General features: G+C 30.2%; 1 protein-coding gene across 5 annotated transcripts in view; it reads left to right on the forward strand.

The window, feature by feature from the left end:
* The window catches only part of LOC127071818 (puratrophin-1-like), a 340,266-nt gene that overhangs the window by 189,658 nt on the left and 127,627 nt on the right, over positions 1-22,981 (forward strand). For all 5 annotated transcript variants that reach the window (XM_051011526.1, XM_051011527.1, XM_051011528.1 and 2 more), the window contains one exon: positions 4,135-4,224. In XM_051011526.1, the coding sequence (XP_050867483.1) occupies positions 4,135-4,224 (90 nt within the window). The remainder of the gene's footprint in view (positions 1-4,134; positions 4,225-22,981) is intronic.

Genomic DNA, 22,981 nt, shown 5'->3' on the forward strand with positions numbered 1-22,981 from the left:
TATAAGGCGTAAATAATCAGTATGTTGGACGAATTAATGTTCAACATAAAACAAACTTGAAGCTCGTATAATGAATTATATTCGTTCTTGTTAAGCTGATAATTCTAAAGAACAGACAAAGAGAAAGAGAAAGACAAAGAGAAAGAAAGAGAGAGAAAATAAATGATTGTGCAATTTCAGTATCTCTTTCTTTCTCATTCGTACGTCGAGATGATCGACGAGTTCCAAGAATGCCACGAACGTCGCGATAAATCAATGATAATTGCATTTCTTTCGCACTCTCGATGGTTGGCTTTGTTTTCGCGCCCCTACTCTCTTCTCAGGTCTATTAGTAGTCGGTGGATGCACCCGTCCAACCATTGTCTCTAGCGGTCGGTAACTGGTAATTACCCACGTCATTAACGCCCTTCCCATAATGACTCGCGGCATTGAAATTTTCGCGTGAATTTCCACGCATTTAACTAGCACCTCTACGTTTGATTTATTACGCGTTTAATATTATTTCTATTTATTTAATTTCTTTTCTTGTTTTTTTCTTTTTCTTTTTCTTTTTCATTTTTTTTTTTTTTAAACTATCTCATGGACTATTCCGCGTGGACGATAGGCGTGCATAAATATGTAGTAAAGAATTCTTACAATTCGTGGGATATATTCGTTGGTAATTATTTATAAAATTAAAGTATTTTTATTGATTTTACTATATCGAAATACTATTTCTTATTTTTGTATCGATCTTTCTTACGATACGTAAGTTGTGACGAGCATCGCGTTTAATATTCTCTATCGAATTGAAATGTTTTTAGTTGTTTATGGAATATATATATATATATTTTTCTTTTTTTTTTTTTTGATATAGAATTTTTCGAAATTTTCTTCTTAAGTATGTGCATACATCGTGACAAACGTAGGAATGAATTTATTCGGTTTAAATATATCTATTTAATATTTTGTTTCTCTGATCTTTCACAAATTTTATACAAAAGTTCTGTTCGTTTTAATTTCAAAAGTTCGATCTCATTTCAAAACGATTCTACTGAGACACTTTTTTAATGGATCTAATATTTCTATTATTTAAAAAAAAAAAATAATAATAATAATAATAAAAAAAAAGAAGGAAAACGAAAATACATACCGTTTTATCAAATTGTTAAACGTTTCTGTTTTTAACGAGATCGCTATGATTGATTTACAAAATAGAAATTATTTCTAGATTTTAGAGATAGCACTTTATTGACTTTCTTTTTAATTTTAATTGATATATACGTACGTCACGAGGCACGATGGAAAGTAATCGCGACTCTGTATCGCAAAGAATCGATTTACCTGGAAGAACGGAGACGCGATAAACTTATCCGAACGCGAGAACCTGCAATTAGCCTCCATAGTAAAATGTCTTCTAATCGGTTAATAACGCCCATGAGCAAATAGCAAACACTAATTGGCTGAACGGAATATTGCCGCGAATGAAGTAGAGAGTTTACCGACTGATTTGATATTAGTGCTTCCTTATAAATGGCGCCAGAATTTTTAACATATCATTACTTTCCGTCGTTAAAGAATTTTTTTTTTTCTTTCGTTTTTATTTCCTTTTCGTTTCTTTTTTATTTATTTATTTTTATTTTCTCGTATCAAAATAAAAAAAAAAGAAAAAAGAAAACCTAGCATTTCCAATTAAGAACGTATACCAACGATGTGAAATATTTATTAATTTCATCATGAAAATTCGGATATTACCCGATAAACATGTCCACATGAATTAGAAATAAATGCTAGTTTCGTAAAACGTCCATAATAACCTATAGAGTAATGACTATATTTCCACGTTAACACGTTTTATCCGTCACTATCGCGATTGATATATCAACGTGGTATATGTTAACTTAAGCGAAGTATCTAACATTTACAATATTATTACGTGGAAGTAATTATAAACGACATTTATTATCCTATCGCGACAACGATTATCTAATAAATAATATGAGATAGTCTACAAAACTTAGAAACTATATATATATATATATATCTACACAAATTGAAATTAATTTGTTTTATAAAAAAAAGTAAAAAAAAAAACGATAGAAAAAATAGACGAAGTATGCCTGATAAAATTGTAAGAAAAGGAAAGAAAAGGAAAAAGAAAATAAATAAACAATAATAATAATAATAATAATAATAACAATAATAAAATCGCATACGGATAAAAGAAAAGAATGAAAAATAAAATAAAATAAGGAATAAAAGTTCGGAAGAGTTAACCCGTTGTATGATGAATAAATTAATTAAAAGACATTACCTACAAGCTGGTAACGTCGAACGTTTCATTCGAAAGCGCGATTGGCTTCTTTCATACTACGAGGAGCCACGTAGTTTAACGCTTTTAAGAAAGAGAGATAGGAAGATATCAGAGAAGTCTAGAGAAGAAGACGACGAGGCGACGCGACGCGACACCAAGTTCACGATGCAAACGTCTCGAGATGAGTGGCGGCGAGTATGCAGGCGCATCCGTCTTTCGAGTCTACTACGTATGTCTTCTTTCGCGTTCATCTCGGTTTAAAATACGACGAAGAAGGAAAGTCAAAGTGTCTGCTATACAGAGAGAAAAAGAAAAAGAAAGAGTAGGAAAGATAAAGAGAGAGAAGGAGAGAGAAAGAGAGAGAAAGAGAGAAAGAGAGAGAGAGAAAGCGAGAGCGAAGGTTAATCCTGCGAATCCACGTAAGTTTACTCAAGTGCAACGTACTCATAACTTCTCTCGACTACCCGTCTAAACGAGTATAACAACGTAAATACTTAGATATACGTCACGTAAACGAAATGAGAGAACTTAATAGACTTCAACGAGGAAAGATTTTTCCACGGGTAAGATCCATGGAAAGTTTTCAAATTGGAAAACATCGCGTCCTGTCATTTGCATAGATAGAGATGATGATAATATGTATGTTGTATGTTTCTACGTATATACGTATGTACGTATTCTATGTATGAGTAAAGGTGGAGCCGATGAAATGAATGTTCCATACGTATTTACATTATTATTCGTTTGATATATTATTCTAAAGAGAAAGAGGGTGAGAGGAGGAGGTGGAGGCGACTACTTCGGTGAAACGTGCCGACTTTTACTATTAAATGTGATTCGGCTGCTACTGATCTCTTTATTCGCTTTAAGGGTGAAGTTGTTTCGTGAAAGAGAGACAGACAGAGAGAGAGAGAGAGAGAGAGAGAAAGAGAAAATATGATGACTATACACGATCAGCTGATTTCTGTTTCGTGCTACGAGAAAATCTCTCCTAAGTGAGTTCGATATCGAAAAAGTGTGTATATGTGTCTGTGTGGATATATAGATATTTTATGCGATCAAATTAGTAACACGTGTATCTTGAAATTCACAAGATTTGAATCATAGCTTGATTGTTAATTATAATCAACGTGATCTTATTTTGAAAGTTGTGTCTCGGTTAATTCGAGCATTTGAAATATCGTTCTTTCTTTTATATAGATATATACGTACACACACACATACAGTTTGATCGTTGTTCTGATATATAATTTTTCATATATATATACAGTTTGATTGTCAATTGGATTGAACAAATATTCGATCTAAAAAAAAACTGTCATTATTCCAATGAATTTTCAATCTTAAAAAAAAAGATCTTGAAAAAGAATTATAAGAACTATCATTTAAACTTATCGATGCGAAACATTTGTTACAGAAAATCTTTGAAACCATAATTGAAAATAATATTGCACAATGATAAGTACAAATTGATTAAATTTGACGTATTTTCCAGGTCATGTTGATTCTTTTCACTTTACTTTTTAAACTTCCAAACTTCAGATTCTTTGATATATCATGATATCACGAAAGACAAAGAAATCGATATCGTAGTACAATCTCGTATTGTATTATGCAATAGAATATTATAATAGAAATCGATATCCCACAGAAATGATTTAAAGAACGTTTTATCGGGGTGTATTGCATACCATCCTCTCACGTTATCTCTGTATATAGTAGACTCGATCATATTACCGAATAATGGGTCCCACATTGTTGGATGAATTCGAACGTGAGGGTGGTCCTCGTGTTTGCAAAGGATGCGGGAGTAACGAGATCCCTCTTGGTTTCTGTTTCAGGAACGAAAAAACGAGTCGACGAAGTCACTTCACCCAGGACGATTCATGACATACCGGAACACGTTTTGACATGTGGTCTGACACTACCCGGTAAGTTTCTCCTGTCAATTAAAATATCGAACAAATATATTTATCATATTTAACAACAAAATAACAAATAACTCGTAATTTTTTTTTTATTTTCAATCGATTATCGCACGATTTAAATCAATATTCTTTTATTTATGCTCATCTTCGAATTTCTTGCAAAGTATCTTCCTTTTTTTTTTTTTTGCATAATGATAAAAAGGCTGAATAATTTTTTTATTCATACTCGTACATTTTATTTGAATCCTCTGCAAATCGATTTAATTGTTTTTAACAATAATTTCATGTACAATATATTATAGAAAAGATAGGTTTAAAGAACGAAAGGGGAGAAAAGGAAAGAATTTTGAAGCGAGTTTGAAAAATGTTTTTTCTGAAAAATGTCTGGTTTTCTAGATAGAAATTAATAACCTTATATTTTCAACACCCGATATATATATACATATATACTATAATTTAGTATTATTATACCATATCAAGTATAATTTAGACTTCAAACAAAAAAGAAAAGTATTGAAAAGTTCACATATAAAATGAAAAATAATGATACCTAATAAATTATATTAACAAAAGTAATTTCAATAAAATTAATTCTAATAATAATATTACATAATAGAATTACATCGAAGATCAAATAAAATAAGATGTAGATAATACGTCAATATTATTAAGCAATGTTCTTTCTTTCTTTTTTCTTTTTATAAATTCGAAATGATATAACACAATTATTTCATAACTACTTATTTTCGATCTAATATCGAAGTCAATCTATCCGTCCATTTGAATTAACAAAATAAACGAGCATACACCCACGCACAAACAAACCATAGAAATACGAATCAACAAAGTTATTAATAGTTTTCCTTATAAAAAAGAATATAGAAATCGGAAAAAAGTTAATGAATATCACGAAACGTAGCAAAAGTTGGAACACTTTTCGCTATTTTCAAACTATAAAGGAACTCTCTTACTGTCGTGAATCCTGTTTAAAAAGAACGATGCGACGACGATAGGAAATTCCACGAAGTTCGTGTCACTTGGTATTACTAACTCGGTGAGAACATACACGTATACACAAACACGCAACACATATACCAAGTTAAATATACATACGCGCCTGCACGGCAAAGGGACACCGCTAAGCATTTAAATCCATGAAAGGGAGAAGGAAGGAGAAGCCGTTCGTCTTCGTTCAACGCGATCTCCGCTTTATTACGATTTACAATACGTCGCTCCACATAAATCCGCATGAGAAATGTCTACGTAAAGAAATATATACCTACATATATATATAATATATATAATACACATATATATGTGTTATGTATTTTATCTATGTATTGTATCTATACATACATACGTATATAGAGAGAAGAACATTTAGCATTTTGCTTTCGTTGCGAGAAGATAAGACTCGCGTTGACTACGGAGGAGTATGCGGAAGCCAAGAAGGCACACCCACCACCATCACGTGGGCCTTTTAAGTTCGGTTCACACGCCCCCGCATCCTTCCCGAGTTGCATCTATTTACGTACTTTGAATCTTCCCGGACCTCTCTCTCTTTCTCTCTTTCTCTCTCGCTCTCTCTTTCTCTCTTTTCATCCTATTTCTACTCCTTCTAGTCCTCATCCTTATCCTTCTTCTCATCCTTTTCTTTCTCTTCTTCCGTTCACCATCTCGTTCTTCTCTTCTCTTTTTCTTCTTCACTCTTCTTAGCTCTCTCTCTTACTCTCTCTTTCTCTCTCTTTTTCTCTGGTTCTCTCTGTTTCTCTCTCTTTTCTCTATATACGCTCGGATTCGAGGATACCTACGTCTAACTGTAACTCTCCCCAGCTTCGCAAGGCTGCCGTTTTGTCAACGAACGGTATACGATTAATAAAAGTGAATAAAGCAACTATGGAATGTCGGTGTGATAGTTCATCCGCTAAAATAACTTTAACCATGAGATAAACATTACAGAGTATTTCGGATTCCATCCTAACGACATACCTTATCTACCGTTAAGATTTATACAGCAAGTACACAAATTGCAGAAACCAACTTGGTCGATAGGGTTTGTTAAAAATGTTGATCATAATATCCGTTCAACGACGTCCTCGTCGTTATTGTCGTCGATTTTTAACGTCGATGTTAGGGTCAAATTCAAATCCACGCTGTTATTCGATATTTAAATAATCCGATATTTTTTTCGAATCGATAAAGTTGTCATACGCGAATTAATAAAATATTTTTCGTTAGTCTTCACTAATAATTTCAACGTGAATTTATCAGTTGTTTGTTTAATTCCGATTATTATTAGAATTTCTTGGTAGTCTCGAGTTTGTGGAGTTAGGCGAATGGAGAATAAATAAATTATTTTAAATCGTCTTAAGTAATAATTTCAACGTGGACTTGTTATTTGTTTACTTAATTCGGATTATATTCGTATTGCTCGGTACTTTTTAGTTTATAGAGTTGCCGAGAGGGAAATGAATAAATTATTGTAAATCCTCTTAAATAATCATTTTCAATTAACAAGAATTTATCATTCGTATATTTAATTCGGATTATACTCGAATTGCGCGAGCAATAGTTTTGAGACTTATATAGAGTCGTGAAAAGGGAATGTATAAATTAGTTTGTCGTTTTAAATAATCCTTTTGTAACTATTAAAAATTTATCATTTGTTTATTTAATACGGATTATACTCAAATAATATTTTGATTTGTATTTTTATTTTTATTATAGTATTTTTGAGTTTGTAGAGTTGTGAAGAGGGAATGAATAAATTAAGTTTAAGTCGTTTCAAATAATCCTTTTTAATCAATCAGCAACACTCTTATCGTTCGTTTATCTAATTCGTGAATGTTTAGTTTCTTCATTAAAAAAACATTTCACTATTCGATAGTATTCCTATTCTTAAAATGTCAAAAATAATTCTTTCTGTGCTTTTAACGTTTCATTTGTAACGACTAAAATTTTAATATATCCGTTAAAAAATAAAACGTCATATCGAAATTTCGATTAATCGAAGATAAAAATACGTCGTCAAGTGTAGATGATTATTAAATAAACAACGAACGCAATTCAAATATCTAAATGACCAATCGTACACGTTAATTTAATCTATTACCCGATTAATTGAAATATCCAAATTGCAAGAAAAAATAGAAAAAAAAGTAGATGAATAAAGTAATAAAGGATAACACGAAGGATACATACGCATATATAATTTACAATAAAACAATATTTACAATTAACAATTCAACAGCTGATGCGTTTAACAGACATATATACGTACGACAGTAAAACTTAACCGATCATGATAGTTTATAGAAGATAACTTCGTCTTTTATTTACTAAGCTATATTAGACGATCTATTCGGGCGTAAAACGCATGACCGTATTAAGACAATGTCCTTTGTTGGGGAAGACGTTAATTAAATTTGAAAGACATACATACCGTCGTTTCGCACCGCTTCAACGACGTGTTCCTCCTGCTTTCGTCCATTTACGTAGCTACCAACGAGAATACTACGATAAGAGGAGGGTAGGAGGGTAGGAGGGGGAGGGAGGTTATTGCTGTTGCTGTTACTATAGCTGTAGCTATAGCTGTAGTTGTATGTTCTTTTCTATTCTCTTTTTTTTTTATTCTCCGTCTCCTCGATGTGGATTCTCCTTCTTCCTTTCTCTCTTCGTTCCTTCGAGGATCAGCTGGCTATATTCACGAACACATATTCTTGTTTATATGTGTACGTGTGTGTGTACTATATATATATATATATATATAGTAAGGATATCTCCATGTAGATAACTGTAATCCCATAGTTGGCAATGTTGCGAGCGTGTAGCCGATTAGGCTAGCTTAAGCACTTCTTAAAAGCAGGAAGGAAGAACTCGAGTAGTCGAGAGTAAAAGAGAGAAAGAGAGAGAGAGAGAGAGAGAGTAAGGAATAAATCAGAAAAGATAAACTTCGATCGTTAGGACGAAACTTAAGGAACGTAAGACGTCCATTTTCTGTGTAATCCGGTGTTGAATACATACGTTGCAAACGTTAATCTTCTCTTGATTCGTTCCTTGACTCTTTTGTTAGCTACCGTTGGCTTCTGAAGATTCTTGTGCAATATGGTACTTATCGTTCGCAGTTTATATCACGTATTTGTTTTTATATTATATTTTTTTTTTAGCTTGATTAGATTAAGAGGAGGTATGTTGTTGATTGGTAGGGAAGGGATTGGGTTAACGATACGAAAGAAAAATGATTTTCTTTGCAAAAAAAGTTTCGTGAGATATATCATCTGGGAAGGATTTGGAATAAATGGGAGAAATGATTTTCTTTCGAAAAAATAAAAATTGTTGAGAACGAAAAGCCAAGTACTTCTTCTTTTTTTTCTTTTTTCTTTTTTCTTTTTTTTTGTGGGCCTTTAATATCGTCGAATATTTCTGTTTTTAATGAATTAATTGAAGGTAAGAAATATTTGGTTGGTATTGTCAGTATTGACAGGCATATTGATTAACATAATAATTGTTTGAAATAATAGTGGATCTAAACAATGGATCTAAACAGTTTTTTCTCGCAGCTGTTTTTATTACACAATAGGTTTCTTACGAGTGACAGGTGTAAATGAATTATGAATGGTAATATTTCAAAGGCGAAATCGTTCGAATTTTAAAGAGCGTAAAGGCTTGAAAGAAACAAATGCGTTTTAAATGACAAAACATATTATCTTCGAATTTATACTGTAGTGTGATAGGTATTTATAAAAAAAAAAAAAAAGAAAAAAAAAGAACAAAATTAATATAACGAGCAATATAAAAACTTTACCTTGTTAACAATCGATTAATAATAATTATTATATTTTACAAAAGAAGCTTAACATATACATACGTATATACACACACACACACATATATAAAAAAATCTTATTAATAATAATCCTTATTAATCAATAACAATCATATCTCCATTTTTTCTTCGATATAATAAATAAATATCTATTATAACTATCAATATAAAAAATATATATATCTTGCAATATTATTAAAATCTTATCGAATAAATTCGTAAGTACCAGACAAGCCCGTAAAAAAATATTTCCTTTCTTTCTTTCATTCTTCATATTTCTTTTCTTAACTTGTTTCCTTTCGTTATATACATAAATCCCGAGCATATCTCACTTAACAATAACGTCCCAACTATCTCATCGGATTTTCGAAAAGCAATTATTTTTCTTTTTTTTTTTCTCAAAATTCCATTCTTCTCATTTCTTTTTCAATGTTCGTCCGTTCGTCCATCCGTTCCTTCGTTCCTTCATTTTTTCGTTTTCTGTCATCGTGCTTGTCTTTACCAGACTCGTAGGACAAGTACGAAACACGTGACTTTGGTACTCAATAGGAAGACCGCTTGTATTACACGAATACTAAACACGTTCGCTTATTGTAACGCGAAACGTTCCATTGGCAGAACGTTGTCCACCACATTGCTCTCTCTCTCTCTCTCTCTCCCCTTCTTTCTCTCTCTCTTTTTCTCTTTATTTCTTTCTTTATCTCTTTCTCTCTTTCTGTCTCTCTTTCTGTCTCTCTTTCTGTCTCTCTTTCTGGTTCTCTCTCTCTCTCTCTCTCTCTCTCTCTCTCTCTCTCTCTCTCTCTCTCTCTCTCTCTCTCTCTCTCTCTCTCTCTCTCTCTCTCTCTCTCTCTCTCTCTCTCTCTCTCTCTCTCTCTCTCTCTCTTTCTGTCTCTCTCTCTCTCTCTCTGTATCTTTCTCTCTCGTGCAATCGCCTTTGTCGTTTATTCTTCCTTCCTCTGGCATACCAGCTGGCCGGATCCTCGAGTATCTAACTGTAATCCCGTAGTTGGCGAAGCTGCAGCTTTGTCGTCGATTAGTTGCTCCGAAACGAATCGTTGTTGCAATTCGAGAGAAAAATATATAAAAAAAAATATACGTATGTATGTAAGTATGTATGTATATAAAACGGAGAAGTTAATGGATCACATTTGTTATAAAAAAAATTTGCCAGCAAATTTTAGACGTTTCAATTTTGTTCGAGCTTCGTCTGGAATATCTTTTTTACTTTTCTTCTTTTTTTTTTTTGTTTTTTCTATTTCTTTTCCTTTTTTTTTTTTTATTGTTTTCGTTAACAGCGATCAGATGTTTTATTCGAAACGTTCAGATATAATCGTTAGGGATGATAAAACTGTTTAATGAACGCCGTTTAACGATATTGAAACAATTTTGTATTATTGGAGATATATAAGAGATATTGTTTATGAAATATGTACTGTATCGCTAATCAATGTTATCGTATTTTTAAAAGAATTTAGAGAAATTCCTTTTCTGTAAAATCGAAAATTTTTCTCAAAGAAACGAATCGTTCATCTAAATTTCTCTTTAATGAAAAAATATGTGATGTATTAGGGAAATCTTAATTCATATATATATACATACAGACGAGTGTAAGAGGAAATGTACGTCAATGAATGCAATATAATTTTCTATTAAAATTTTTAGATGAAATTGATGAACGTTAGGAAAAACTTGATAAATAGAACAATAACAGGAAATGTACACAATCAATTATACGAATGCTCGATTACATTCGTTCATTTCCTACTCGAAATCGATACGATTTCGTCTATTATGGGATAGACAGCGTGGAAATTGTATCGACATAGGGCATTTTAACGAGTAGAAAATTAGTTTTATGCCGGCGGATAGGTATCGAGACGGTTGGATCAATTAGAGGTTGGTACGTAAATCATTGAACGTCGTTGCATCGAGAGAAATCTCGAGAGACTTCGAACGATTAGCTCGCTCGTCTCTTTCTCTCTTTCTCTCTTTCTTTTCTGTGTACGATTGATTTATTTATTAATTTAAACGTATCACTCTTATTTGTTTGTTCGTGTTCTGTATAAAAGAGAAAGGTGAGAGGCAATTAAAAATATGAAGTATAAGGAAGAGTAATAAAAACATTCTGACCATTTCGGACGTATGCATGTGTGTTTGTGAAAATGAAAAAAAAAAAAAAAGAAAAAGAAAAATAAGAATTTAAAGCTTCTATGATATGCTGTATAAAAAATAAATGTTCTTTTTTTATTATTTTATTAGTGCATTCTTATTTTAATTGTTTATTATTATTATTGTTTTTATCTTTTTTACTATTACAGTCTTATCACTCTTACATTTTATATTCTATTTTATATTACTTTATATTATCGTTATTATTATTATTATAATAATATCTCAGTATCATATTTATTCTTTGTGATTATCATTGTACACATCAATTTTTAATATCTCACTACTTACTATCCAAAAATTCTTTTCTTTTATTCTTTCTTTTTCTTGAACTAACATTTCTAAATTTATTAGATTCCAGGTAAATAGTATTAATCTCTATATTAATACTCCATCATTAATTTTAATCGATGTTATATCGTAAATTAATTGTTTTATTAAAAATTTATTAGGTTTATTTATCGCCAAGTTAAATGAAAATAGGTAGGTGGTAGGAGATCAAGGAAGACATGAGGCTGCTCCTTTTCCGGTCGATACCGTAGAACTTAGAAGTCTCTAATACACAGATCAAAACGTCTAGTTCGTCGTGGTTAAGCACGAGAGCGTAACTTAGCCTAAGGAGTTTGTTCGTGAAAGCGGTCGGTCGGACTCTTTACGACCGTTCGTTCGACGATAAAGTCGTTCGCAACGCCGCCGCCGCTACGTCACCATAGAGACCAAGGCGAAACTAATCCTCGGCGTGAAACTTATCTGCGTTTTCTGTAGCACATAACGCTTTAGTTAGAACCTTCTCGGCTTCTCCGTTCTGCCGTTCCTTCTTTCGATATCGAATCCGGGATATGGCCCGTGGTGTCAGTTATAGTAAGATAGATTGATAGGAACTCGCTGCTTTCTCTAAACGACGTTGGAAATGCTCGTTAAAAAAAGATCATGGGGTATATTAAAAAAAAAAAAAAAATGAGAAGAGTTATCGGAATCTTATCGCTTATGTTTTATGTTATTTCATACTGTATTTTCTATTTAATCGACAATTTTCTACTTTTTATTCTTTTAAGTATGAAGGAAAAAAAAAGATATTTTTTTTGTCCTTCTCTGACACTTTAAAATTAAGAATAAATATGTTGCAGTAAAATAGATTGATATAGGAACTCGCTGCTTTCTCTAAACGACGTTGGAAATGCTCGTTAAAAAAAGATCATGGGGTATATTGAAAAGAAAAAAAAAAAATGAGAAGAGTTATCGGAATCTTATCGCTTATGTTTTATGTTATTTCATACTGTATTTTCTATTTAATCGACAATTTTCTAGTTTTTATTCTTTTAAATATGAAGGAAAAAGAAGATATTTTTTTTGTCGTTCTCTGACACTTTAAAATTAAGAATAAATATGTTGCAGTAAAATAGATTGATATAGGAACTCGCTGCTTTCTTTGAACGATGTTGGAAATGTTAATTAAAAAAAAAAACAGAAAGATCACGGAGTATATTAAAAAAAAGGGAAGAGTTATTGAAATCTTATCGCTTACGTTTTATGGTATTTCATGATATATTTTCTATTTAATTGAAAATTTCTTTTTATTTTTTGCTTATTGGGTGGTTATTCCGATTTGGTATTACAGAGAAAAAAGAATTTACATAGTATTTACTATTTACGTAGACACATATATACTATAATAATAAAAATTAAATCAATGTTTAAAAATGTGTCACTATCCTCAAATCGTATTATCACGAAGTATCTTAAATTGAATTAGTACGATTTGGTGCGGAATTCATGTTTAACACGCTCGTTAATGCACTTAGCTTGCTACGTATAGATTATGACACATTAAATATCACGTATGCATCACAGCGATGATTCACCGGTTCAACATTATATAAATAATTACGATATCGTCGTAAATAATTATACAAAAAAGAAAAAGAAGATCCAAACAAATGGATCGACGAATTTATTTTTCATTAATACGATATAATAAATATCTATCATAATTTCAAGATTATATTAAAAACACTAATAGATTGTATCAATATTATACCAATAATATCATATTGATACTTACAATCTCGTCGTAAATATTTAAACAAAAAGAAAAAGAGAGAGAGAGAGAGAGAGAGAGAGAGGAAATCTAAAAAAGAATAAACAATAGAATACAATTTTACTTATAGAAGAAAAATATTTATAAATATCTACCGATATTAATTAGGTTAATAAACTCGCGACTAATGATCTCGACGTAACGATCTTTAGGAGCATCTTTAAGGTCGAAGAATCTATTTTGCATAAATACCGGCATTATCATAAGTCGCGTTATCTAAGCTCGTCGTTCGTTTCGAAAGGCACGAAGAAGGAAGGAATAAGGGGGAACGTAAATTTTCGCCGTTTTCAACGCGTGATAAATTATCGCGAAACGTGTGCGCTCGCTCGCACGCTCACTCGCACGATCGCTCGCACCTAGCTTTTTCCAAGTCGACGTGGGACTCTGGTCCATTCCACCCACACAGTTGGGGCCATAGGGCCCAACAACGTTCACAACGACGTGTTGGCACGACCGATGTCTTCCGAGCACGTCCACAGAAGAGGCGTTACCACTTTTGTAATATACTAGTAAATACACGTCAGTAAGTAAAGTCGGTAAATACTCATCGATACATCGGGAGTCTGTACTCGTTAATACCCCTTCCGTTGTAACGAGATCGGTTCGATGCGATCGAATGGACTGAGAAACCAAAAGATCGATGATCCGATCGATTCACTATCGACCAAACCAATTCAACTAACCCAAGCAAGCAACCACTGCCGGAAATGATGGTACTCGATTTAAGTACCCGCATATGTACGTGCGAGAATTTTCAAGCTTATAATTTTCGACGTATCGAGTATTGTTAGATTCAACTATCGAGAACGAGATAAGTTACGTATGCTTTGTGTAAATTGTAAGTACTTTCGGAAATATCATGTATTAGTAGTTAGGAATATATTGTGATAATATCTTGTCTGTTTTGTTACTAATGTTTGATTTATTTGATAGATCGGATAATAATGACATTTAATTGAGAAATGTCAGAGAATTATTAAACAAAAATAATATTAATAATAATAATAATTTCATTACGTAGACATACGTATCATCGTTCAAAGAGAAATTTATTGAGCTTAATTATTACAAACGATAAGGATTACAAAACTCGAAAGTAAAGAAAAAATATGTAGAAACAAATTTTTGTATCCTCGTAATTAAAGTATAAATAATATAATTAGTAACGAAGAAAAAGAAATGTCATGTATATTTTGTTATAAAAAGAAAATAAGAAAGATTAAACACCTTTCTCTTTCGACATCAAGCCGGAACAACCACCCTTTAAATAAAAAATTTTCAATTAATTTTTCTATCCAACGTTTCTAACGTCGCTTAGAGAAAGCATCAAGTTCCTATCAATCTATCTTAACACATTTATACTTGACTTCGAAGTGTCAGAGAATGATTAAAAAAAGAAAACAATTTCTTTTTTTACTCTCGTAAATTCGCTTTCTCGAAATTTTCATAACTTGGATACACGTCCTATAGCTCAAAGAGAAATTTATCGAGCGTAGTTATTTAAAACGGTACGAATTTTTAAAAAATCTATTTAAAAAAAAAATAAAAGAAAAAGACAATTCTTTATATCTTCATAGTCGAAATATAAAATAAGATAAGAAGACTAAAATATAAATTTTTCATATGAAAAAAAAAAAAAATACCTTTCAATTCTCTGTACAACATTTCGAATGTTATCTACTTCTACATCTCTCCCTCTCTCTCTCTCTCTCTCTCTTTAAATCTCTTAAGTATCCATCAATAATAGATAATCGATATATTTTAGCGGTGAGTTCAAACGTATCTCGTAATTTATCGTCCGTGAAAACGCATAGAGATTTTCAATTAAACGACGATAATTTAAGTTAACGTTCTCTCTAGATTTTCCATTTATTTCTCCATTTGCTTCATTGCAATAATCTATTTGCCATTGTCAATATAAAATGATAGCATCGATATAGAATTATATGCTTCGTCATATCGTTACATACGCTTTCATTAATTTTGACGAATCTTCAATTATCAGAACGTTTATAGATCGATTTAAACTCCGACAAATTTGCCCATCATTTCGCAAATTAACATTCCCGTGCAACAGGTCCAAATTCATTCATTCGAATCCGGAAATTTCGTTGTTAACTCGAAACGTTATCCATTTTATACTCGACCAAATGAATTTTCTTAGATCGTAAATATAGAAAATAAATGACTATACCGATCGATAATTATTAAAAAAAAAAATCACGTACTCGCGAGTTCGTTCGTAATCCCAATCTTGAATAATATTACATACGAATAAATCACTTGTAAGTTACACGCATACGTTCTCGTTAATTTTGATGAAACTTTGATTATCTGGACGTTTACAAATTAAGTTCGAGCAAAAGGTTCCAATTTGTTAGTTCAAATCCGGAAGTTTTGTTAACTCCAAACATTTTCTTTTTTTATATTCGACAAAATGTATAATTCTTACATCCTAGGTATAGAAAATAATTGACTATTTCTGATCGATAATTATTTTAAAATGGATCGTATACGCACGAGTTCGTTTACTAGCTCTAATGTTAAACAATATATCACGAAGAAATCATTCGCGTAGATTATATATACGCTCTCGTTAATTTTGACGAAAGTTTGATTATCGGTACGTTTACAAATCGATTTAAAACCTCGACAAGTTTGCTGATCATTTTACAAATGAAGTTCGTGCAACAGGTTCCAATTTGTTAGCTTGAAAATCCGGAAGAAACTTTGTTAACTCGCATTAGCATTTTCTTTTTATACTCGAGAAAATGAATTTTCTTACATCGTAGATATAGAAAATAATTGACTATACCGATCGATAATTATTTTAAAAAGGATCGCATGCGTGCGAGTTCGTTCACTAGCCTAATGTTCCCTAATAACACATACAAATAAATTACAACACCGTTATCACATGCACCTTAGCCTTGTAATTAGAAAATTACGAAATTGTTAGTTCGCTTGTATGGAACGTGTATAGCGTAAAATGCTACGATGGTGTGTGAATTTGAAATTAAAAAAAAAAAAGTGCAAAAAATAAAAAAAGTATTGCGAGTTCCGTTACATTCGACATGCGATAAACTTTACGAACCTTCCACAACGATTACCACGTCGACTTTACACGCGCATATCGTATTACACCCTAACATTTTATCCTCGCACGTTATTATTTCGATTTCGAGGTAATTCGTTGTCTTTCTAATTCACCAAGATAAGCTCCTAGTCGTCGAGTCAATTACAAGAATAACATTACACGATAATCGACGACGTAACTACTCGAAACTCGATATCTTATTTCTATTTTACTTTTATTATTTTTCTAAAATTTCTTAAGAAAATTTTTAATGTTCAAGGAAACTGTATGAATCATGTAACAGTTAACTTAGAATGTTAAATTCTTATTTAAATTGTTAAAGGAAATATAAAGAAGGGAATGTATTCTGTCATTTTTTTTTTGAAATTTTATATGCTTAACTTTTTTTTATCCAAGAGAAAACATAAGAATTGCTAAATTTAATATATATAATTATTATTATATAATATTATATATACATATATATAATGATAATCTTTAGTATTATTGATCGTAAGAATACAATGTTCTTTGTATCCTTTTTCTTTTTTTTAATTTTTTGCATAAATCATAACTCGTTAAAATGACAAGGACAAAAAGATACAGGGTGAACCGAAAGTTTCCAGACGAATTTAAAAATCAATTACACTTTTTCGATACTTTTTAAGCTAATTTTTTCTTCGTATTATAAAGCTATAAGCCTAAAAACTTTTTTACGAAGTCCATATATTTTAATCAAATTTCTACAAAGTCATTTAATTTTTACTAACCTTTAAAAATATTTATAACCGATTAAAAAGAGAGAGATAGGAAAATACAGGATTAGTCGAAAGTTTCCAAACGAGTTTAAAAATCAATTACTTCTTTTCGAGACTTTTTTAAGCAGATTCTTTTTTCAGATTATGAAGTTATAAGTCTAAAAACTTCTTTATCAAGTCCGCATATTTTAAGCAAATTTAAAAAAAATCATTTAATATTGATCGACGTGTAAAAATATTTATAACTCGTTAGAACTAATAATCACGATATAAGTTTTGCCAAACTATATTTCATTGAACATATTACATCATGTTTAGAATATTTTTAAAAAAGAAAAAATCAATTCCAATAAAATCTTTCTAAATATTTTTAGATACATATTTAAATCCAAATCGGTAATAACAAGAGATCTTTAGATGTCACGTCGCATCGATTTCATTTTAATATTGATTATCAAAAAAAACTATTATATATACATACTATATGTAAACTAAACATCTGTATTAAATAAAAATAATAATTAAAAATAATTTTAAAATAATAACTCGATAGAAATGAATTATAAATATTTCATTAGACGAATCAATGAGACATCCCTTTCTTCAATACATTTTAAGCGAGCATAGAAACTTTCTATAAATTTAAATCTAAAGTGAGAAGAAAAGAAAAAGGATATTAGTCCACAAACGAAATCTTATTTATAAAATCACGTACAAAAAAAAAAAGAAAGAAAAAAAGAAAAAAGGAAGTAAAAAGGAGAATATAACCGCACAGATGAAGTTTCATCTATAAAATCACGTGTAAAAAATAAAAAAAAAAGTAAAAAAAAAAAACACGATATCACCCCACAGACGAAGTCTTATTTATAAAATCACGTATAAAAAAAAATAAAATAAAAAAAGAGAGAGAGAGAGAGAGAAAGAAAATAAATTGATTTATATGTAATCACGTAGTAAACTTTCATAACATAATAATAATATAATAATAAACCGTATAAAGTATAATCTATTGGAGACTGTCTATAATTGTTAGATCGGAAATGGTCGATTTAGAAACGCGTAACCCTTACATCGCGATTCAAGTACGTGAGCAATTACGTGATGTACGCGTAGTAGGTAAGTACGTAAGTCCACGCAGGTAGAATTCAGGGTACGACCTAGATCCCAAGAGAAGTTGTTCGACATCGTATCACGGTGTGGTTCTCGAGTAAGGTTTCGCCGGGGCCAATCGATAATTCCTCCCCGGGCACAAGTGATCGATGTGCCTCGCCCGATTATCAAGCTGCCTCGCTTTCGTTCGATCCCAACCTTTATTAACGGTGCCAAGAGGATTTTCCTTATGCGTTTAATTGCGTTGCATTGATTCCATTCGAAGCAAGCCTTTGATCTTCTTTGAACATGATTACTAAAATGAATTGCGACGATAAGTAGAACAGAAGTGATTATTTTCTCTTTGTCTCTCTCTCTCTCTTTTTCTTTCTCTATCTCTGTCTCTGTCTCTGTCTCTGTCTGTCTTCTTTTCTATGTTTGTTTGTTTGTTTGTTTGTTTGTTTGTTTGTTTGTTTCGGATTTCTTTTTTCTTTTTTTTTCTTCTTCTTTCATTAAAGTGAAAAAAATACGACGTGTCGAATATCTGCGTAATTACAAAAGTGTGTAATTAACAGTCGAATTTTACAGATCGATTCAAATATTTATACTTATTTTTTATGATTATACAGATAGCTACTTTTTTTATAAGAATGGTTAAGTAAATGTATTTATTGATATCAATGTGTGTTCTCTCTATATCTCTTTTTATCTTTTTTTCTTTCTGTCTTTCTCTCTCTCTCTCTCTCTCTCTTTTTTTCTTTTTTTTTGTATAAAGAAGCATCTCCTACAAAAAAAGATACAAGAAAGTCGTTGAATTACGTTCCGTCGAGTAGAAGAGGAATGCGAGTGTTAACTTTTACTTGTTCTCCTGGATTCCTCTCGTACGAGGACGCACAGTATTACAAATAACATAGGAATAAAAGTAATCGTTTATCGTGTTGCGTTTATATACGTTTATCGGCATCGATCGTAAATAATTATACACAGCTTCGATAGAAAGAAGATAATGATCAAAAAAAAGGTAAAAAATAAGTAAGTAAATAAATAAATAAATAAATAAATAAATAAATACACGAATGAAAGAAAGAAACAAAAAAAGGAAAAGAAAACCAAAGAAAAATCTTTTCTCGGAGAAAGTCGATCTCCAATTTGAAACTTATGTTTGACCAACGATATTGTGATTAGTTAAGTCTCTTTTATACTACTTATATACTTGTATCAAACGTTTTCAAAGTGATTGTGAAATTTATCATCAATTTACACCAAAGGATTATTTACATACATACATACTTACATACATAATATATATATCTATATATATATATATACATATATATAATATAATATATATCTTTTATATGTATATTATAATATATATATATATTTTATATCTAATTATTGAATATATACAATTATTAAATATATGCATTATTAAATATATATAATCATTTTATTATATATATTATAATAATATAATATATATATATACGTATACATGTATATGCTATTCCTTTACCTACAACAGCTTTCTGTTTCCCGCGTTAACATAAGTTGCTCTTTATGGCGCGAATTCTGCTGCCATGCGCGCAGGCGCCGTTAGACGGCTTTAAGCACGTCGATATATTTCCTTCTAACGTATATGAGCTGCCTCCAACTATAACGGAGATACGTTTATCATGAATTTCGTTCTTTAGATATATATTCAGATATTCTACTATATTCTATACAATGTTCCTTTTTTTTTTTCATTATTATTATTCTTACGTTTTCCTTCCTCCGTTTTTTTTCGATCACACGGTAGATAGTACTTTACGTAGATAGTACTTTGCGAACATTTTTTTTATTTTCATTCATCGATAACAATTTATTTGATTACGTTTCATTTTCCTCTATTAATATTCTTCTTATGGAACAACACTAAAATTTATTGACGCATATTTCTTTCTTTGTTTTTTTTTTCTTTGTAATTTTTTTTTTTTTTATATTGATACAGATCACTGTGTTTTGTATTTGTCATATATATATATATATATGTTTTCATCATTTAATATGCAAATGTGTTATTCATTTAAAGCATTTAAGATTTATTTCAATTTTATGTACTTGTTTAATATCGAAAATGTTCAAGTCTCGATTAGGTTTATTTCTTTTTTTCTGTTTTCTTTGTTTTCCTTTGTTTTTCGTTTTGTGTCAATAAAATCTTTCGATTTCGATCAAATTTATATCATTATTTCAATCTAACATTTCTATATTGTAGTCTAATAATGATTATGATAATTTATAATTATTTTTCATATATCTATCTTTCATATATCGTTATTATATAATCTACTTATCAAATATTTTCCTGATTTAATATATAAAAGATATATTCATTAAAAAGAAGAAAAAAAAAAAGGAAGAAAGAAAAAATATTGTGAAAACTATAACATTTTAATTTGTATTACACGTTCAAATTTATATCAATAATGGAATTAATTAATTTAATAGACTTGGGGTTAGATTGGGGATCATTATCGATTGAAAATATGAAGTAAATTGGAAAAATTGTTCAAAGATCATTCCTTAGAAAGCCGGCATCATATAATTTCACATATCTCTATCGTATAACCGGAAGCTGCTCTCGATCGATTCTCGATCGCTTCTGCAAATGTATGTCCGCCCACCCGCCGAAGACCCGTTATCGTTTCTCCTTATCATTCATCTGTACTCGCGGAACGAGTTGTTCCGTGAAACAGTGTATGTAGTGCTCTTGTTTTATAGTAAATGCCATAGATGCGATTTCAAGAAATGGTGAATGATATAATATATTTAACTATTTAATATCACAAATATATAAAATATAAATAATTATAAATTATATAAATATATAAATACGTATATAAAATATAAATATATATATATATTATGCCTGTTTAATTATATAATATATATATATATATATATTATTGTATATATTACGTATATATTCTGCAACTTTGCAACTAAGCTCGTACTGAATACAAGACTTATGTAATCAAAGTATAATGTTATAATATATCAATGATATATAATATGATATTCATATATTTATATGTTTATAATATTATATATAAGCAAACAATTTTAATTATGATCAATGAGAGACGATAACTTACGATCAAACAAGTTAACTGATTGATTATTCTTAATCTTTTTAAAGTACGTTTATTACACTTATTCTCCTTGCGTAATATTAAATATAACAAAAGTTTTCTATAGGATTTTAAAAATCGATTACATTTTGAAGATTTTCGAAAAATTCTGATTATCTTCTCTTTTCGTTTTTTTTTCTTTTCTTTTCTTTTCTTTTCTCAAATTTTATACAAGTCTTGCTCGTAATATTCTAATCATAAATAAAAGAAAAATCACCGAGATAAAAAATTGATCTTTTGTAATCAAGTAAGAACATTCGATCCATTTAACGACTTTTGATTCACCCTGTAGTCTTATATAGATCAGCGGGTATTAGATTTCTTTTTGTTATGTTGAGAACTTTTTGACATTCCTTAAATTACATCAGACTCGCCCTTAAGCAACGAGCAATCACGCGATACTTATTTCCCTTTAGGGCAATTTACGACTTAGTAAAGATCAATACTTCATAGAATCACGTTTTATCTGAGAAAACTGTGTGAAATTCACCGTGCCGACGTATACGTGATATACGTTATACTCTACTTGACGATACGCGCGAACTTCTACGTGATTATGGTTATCACGCGGGCGATTCGATCAAGCGCATTAGCTATGCACGAAGTTCCGATGTATATATATATATACGCACACATACACACATAAATATGTATATACGTATATACAAGTATAATCGAACGCGTTCGTTTCTTATGGTGAAGTTGAATATACTGCGTGTTTCTAAGAAAGATCATTTCTAAGCTACCATTTCTTTCTGATTTAACAATTAAAAATTCATATTTATAGAAATATTAGATGATCGATAGATATTGTATAAATAGAAAATATTTTTATTAGAAATATCACAAAAAAGAGGGATAGAAATAATCCGAATTTTAAATATTGTCTTTGATAGTTATTGATATGTTTTATGGAAATTTTTTAAAGAGACAATCGTCGTTTTTATTGTTATTATTATTATTATTATTATTATTATTATTATTATTATTATTATTATTATTATTATCGTTAGAATTAGTATTATTAAAATAGATAAAACGTAGTTTCGAAATTGAAACATCCTGTATATACAAACGTGGAATAGATCCTTGCGATTGGATCGAAGCAATTTATCTACTCCTCCTCTTTCGTATTTTTTGAAATAGTATCGAGAAAATAGTTTGCAAAAGAAGAGATAAATACTTTGGAATGCGTAACCGGAAGATACAAATTCCATTCTTTTACTTTGACAATGAAAAACAATCAATGTCAGTGTCAAATTATATCTTATATCTTATATTTCCTTAAATATTAATTATATTAATATTAATTATGTTAACACGTAACATTATTATATCTTAATATAATTAAAATAATCCTATACTAAAATATAATAATATTATTATATAATATTGTATATAATATATTTAATACGATTAAATTATATCTATAACAATAGTTTCGATCAAACGACTAAAAGAGATTAGAATTAACAGATATCTAATACGTGGAACACATCGATATCATTAATTACTGATTTACAAACACAGATAATATTTGATACGAATCCCTTTTCATTTCGTTCGCATTTT

The sequence above is a fragment of the Vespula vulgaris genome, chromosome 23, assembly GCF_905475345.1.
Source record: "Vespula vulgaris chromosome 23, iyVesVulg1.1, whole genome shotgun sequence".
Lineage (NCBI taxonomy): Eukaryota > Metazoa > Arthropoda > Insecta > Hymenoptera > Vespidae > Vespula > Vespula vulgaris.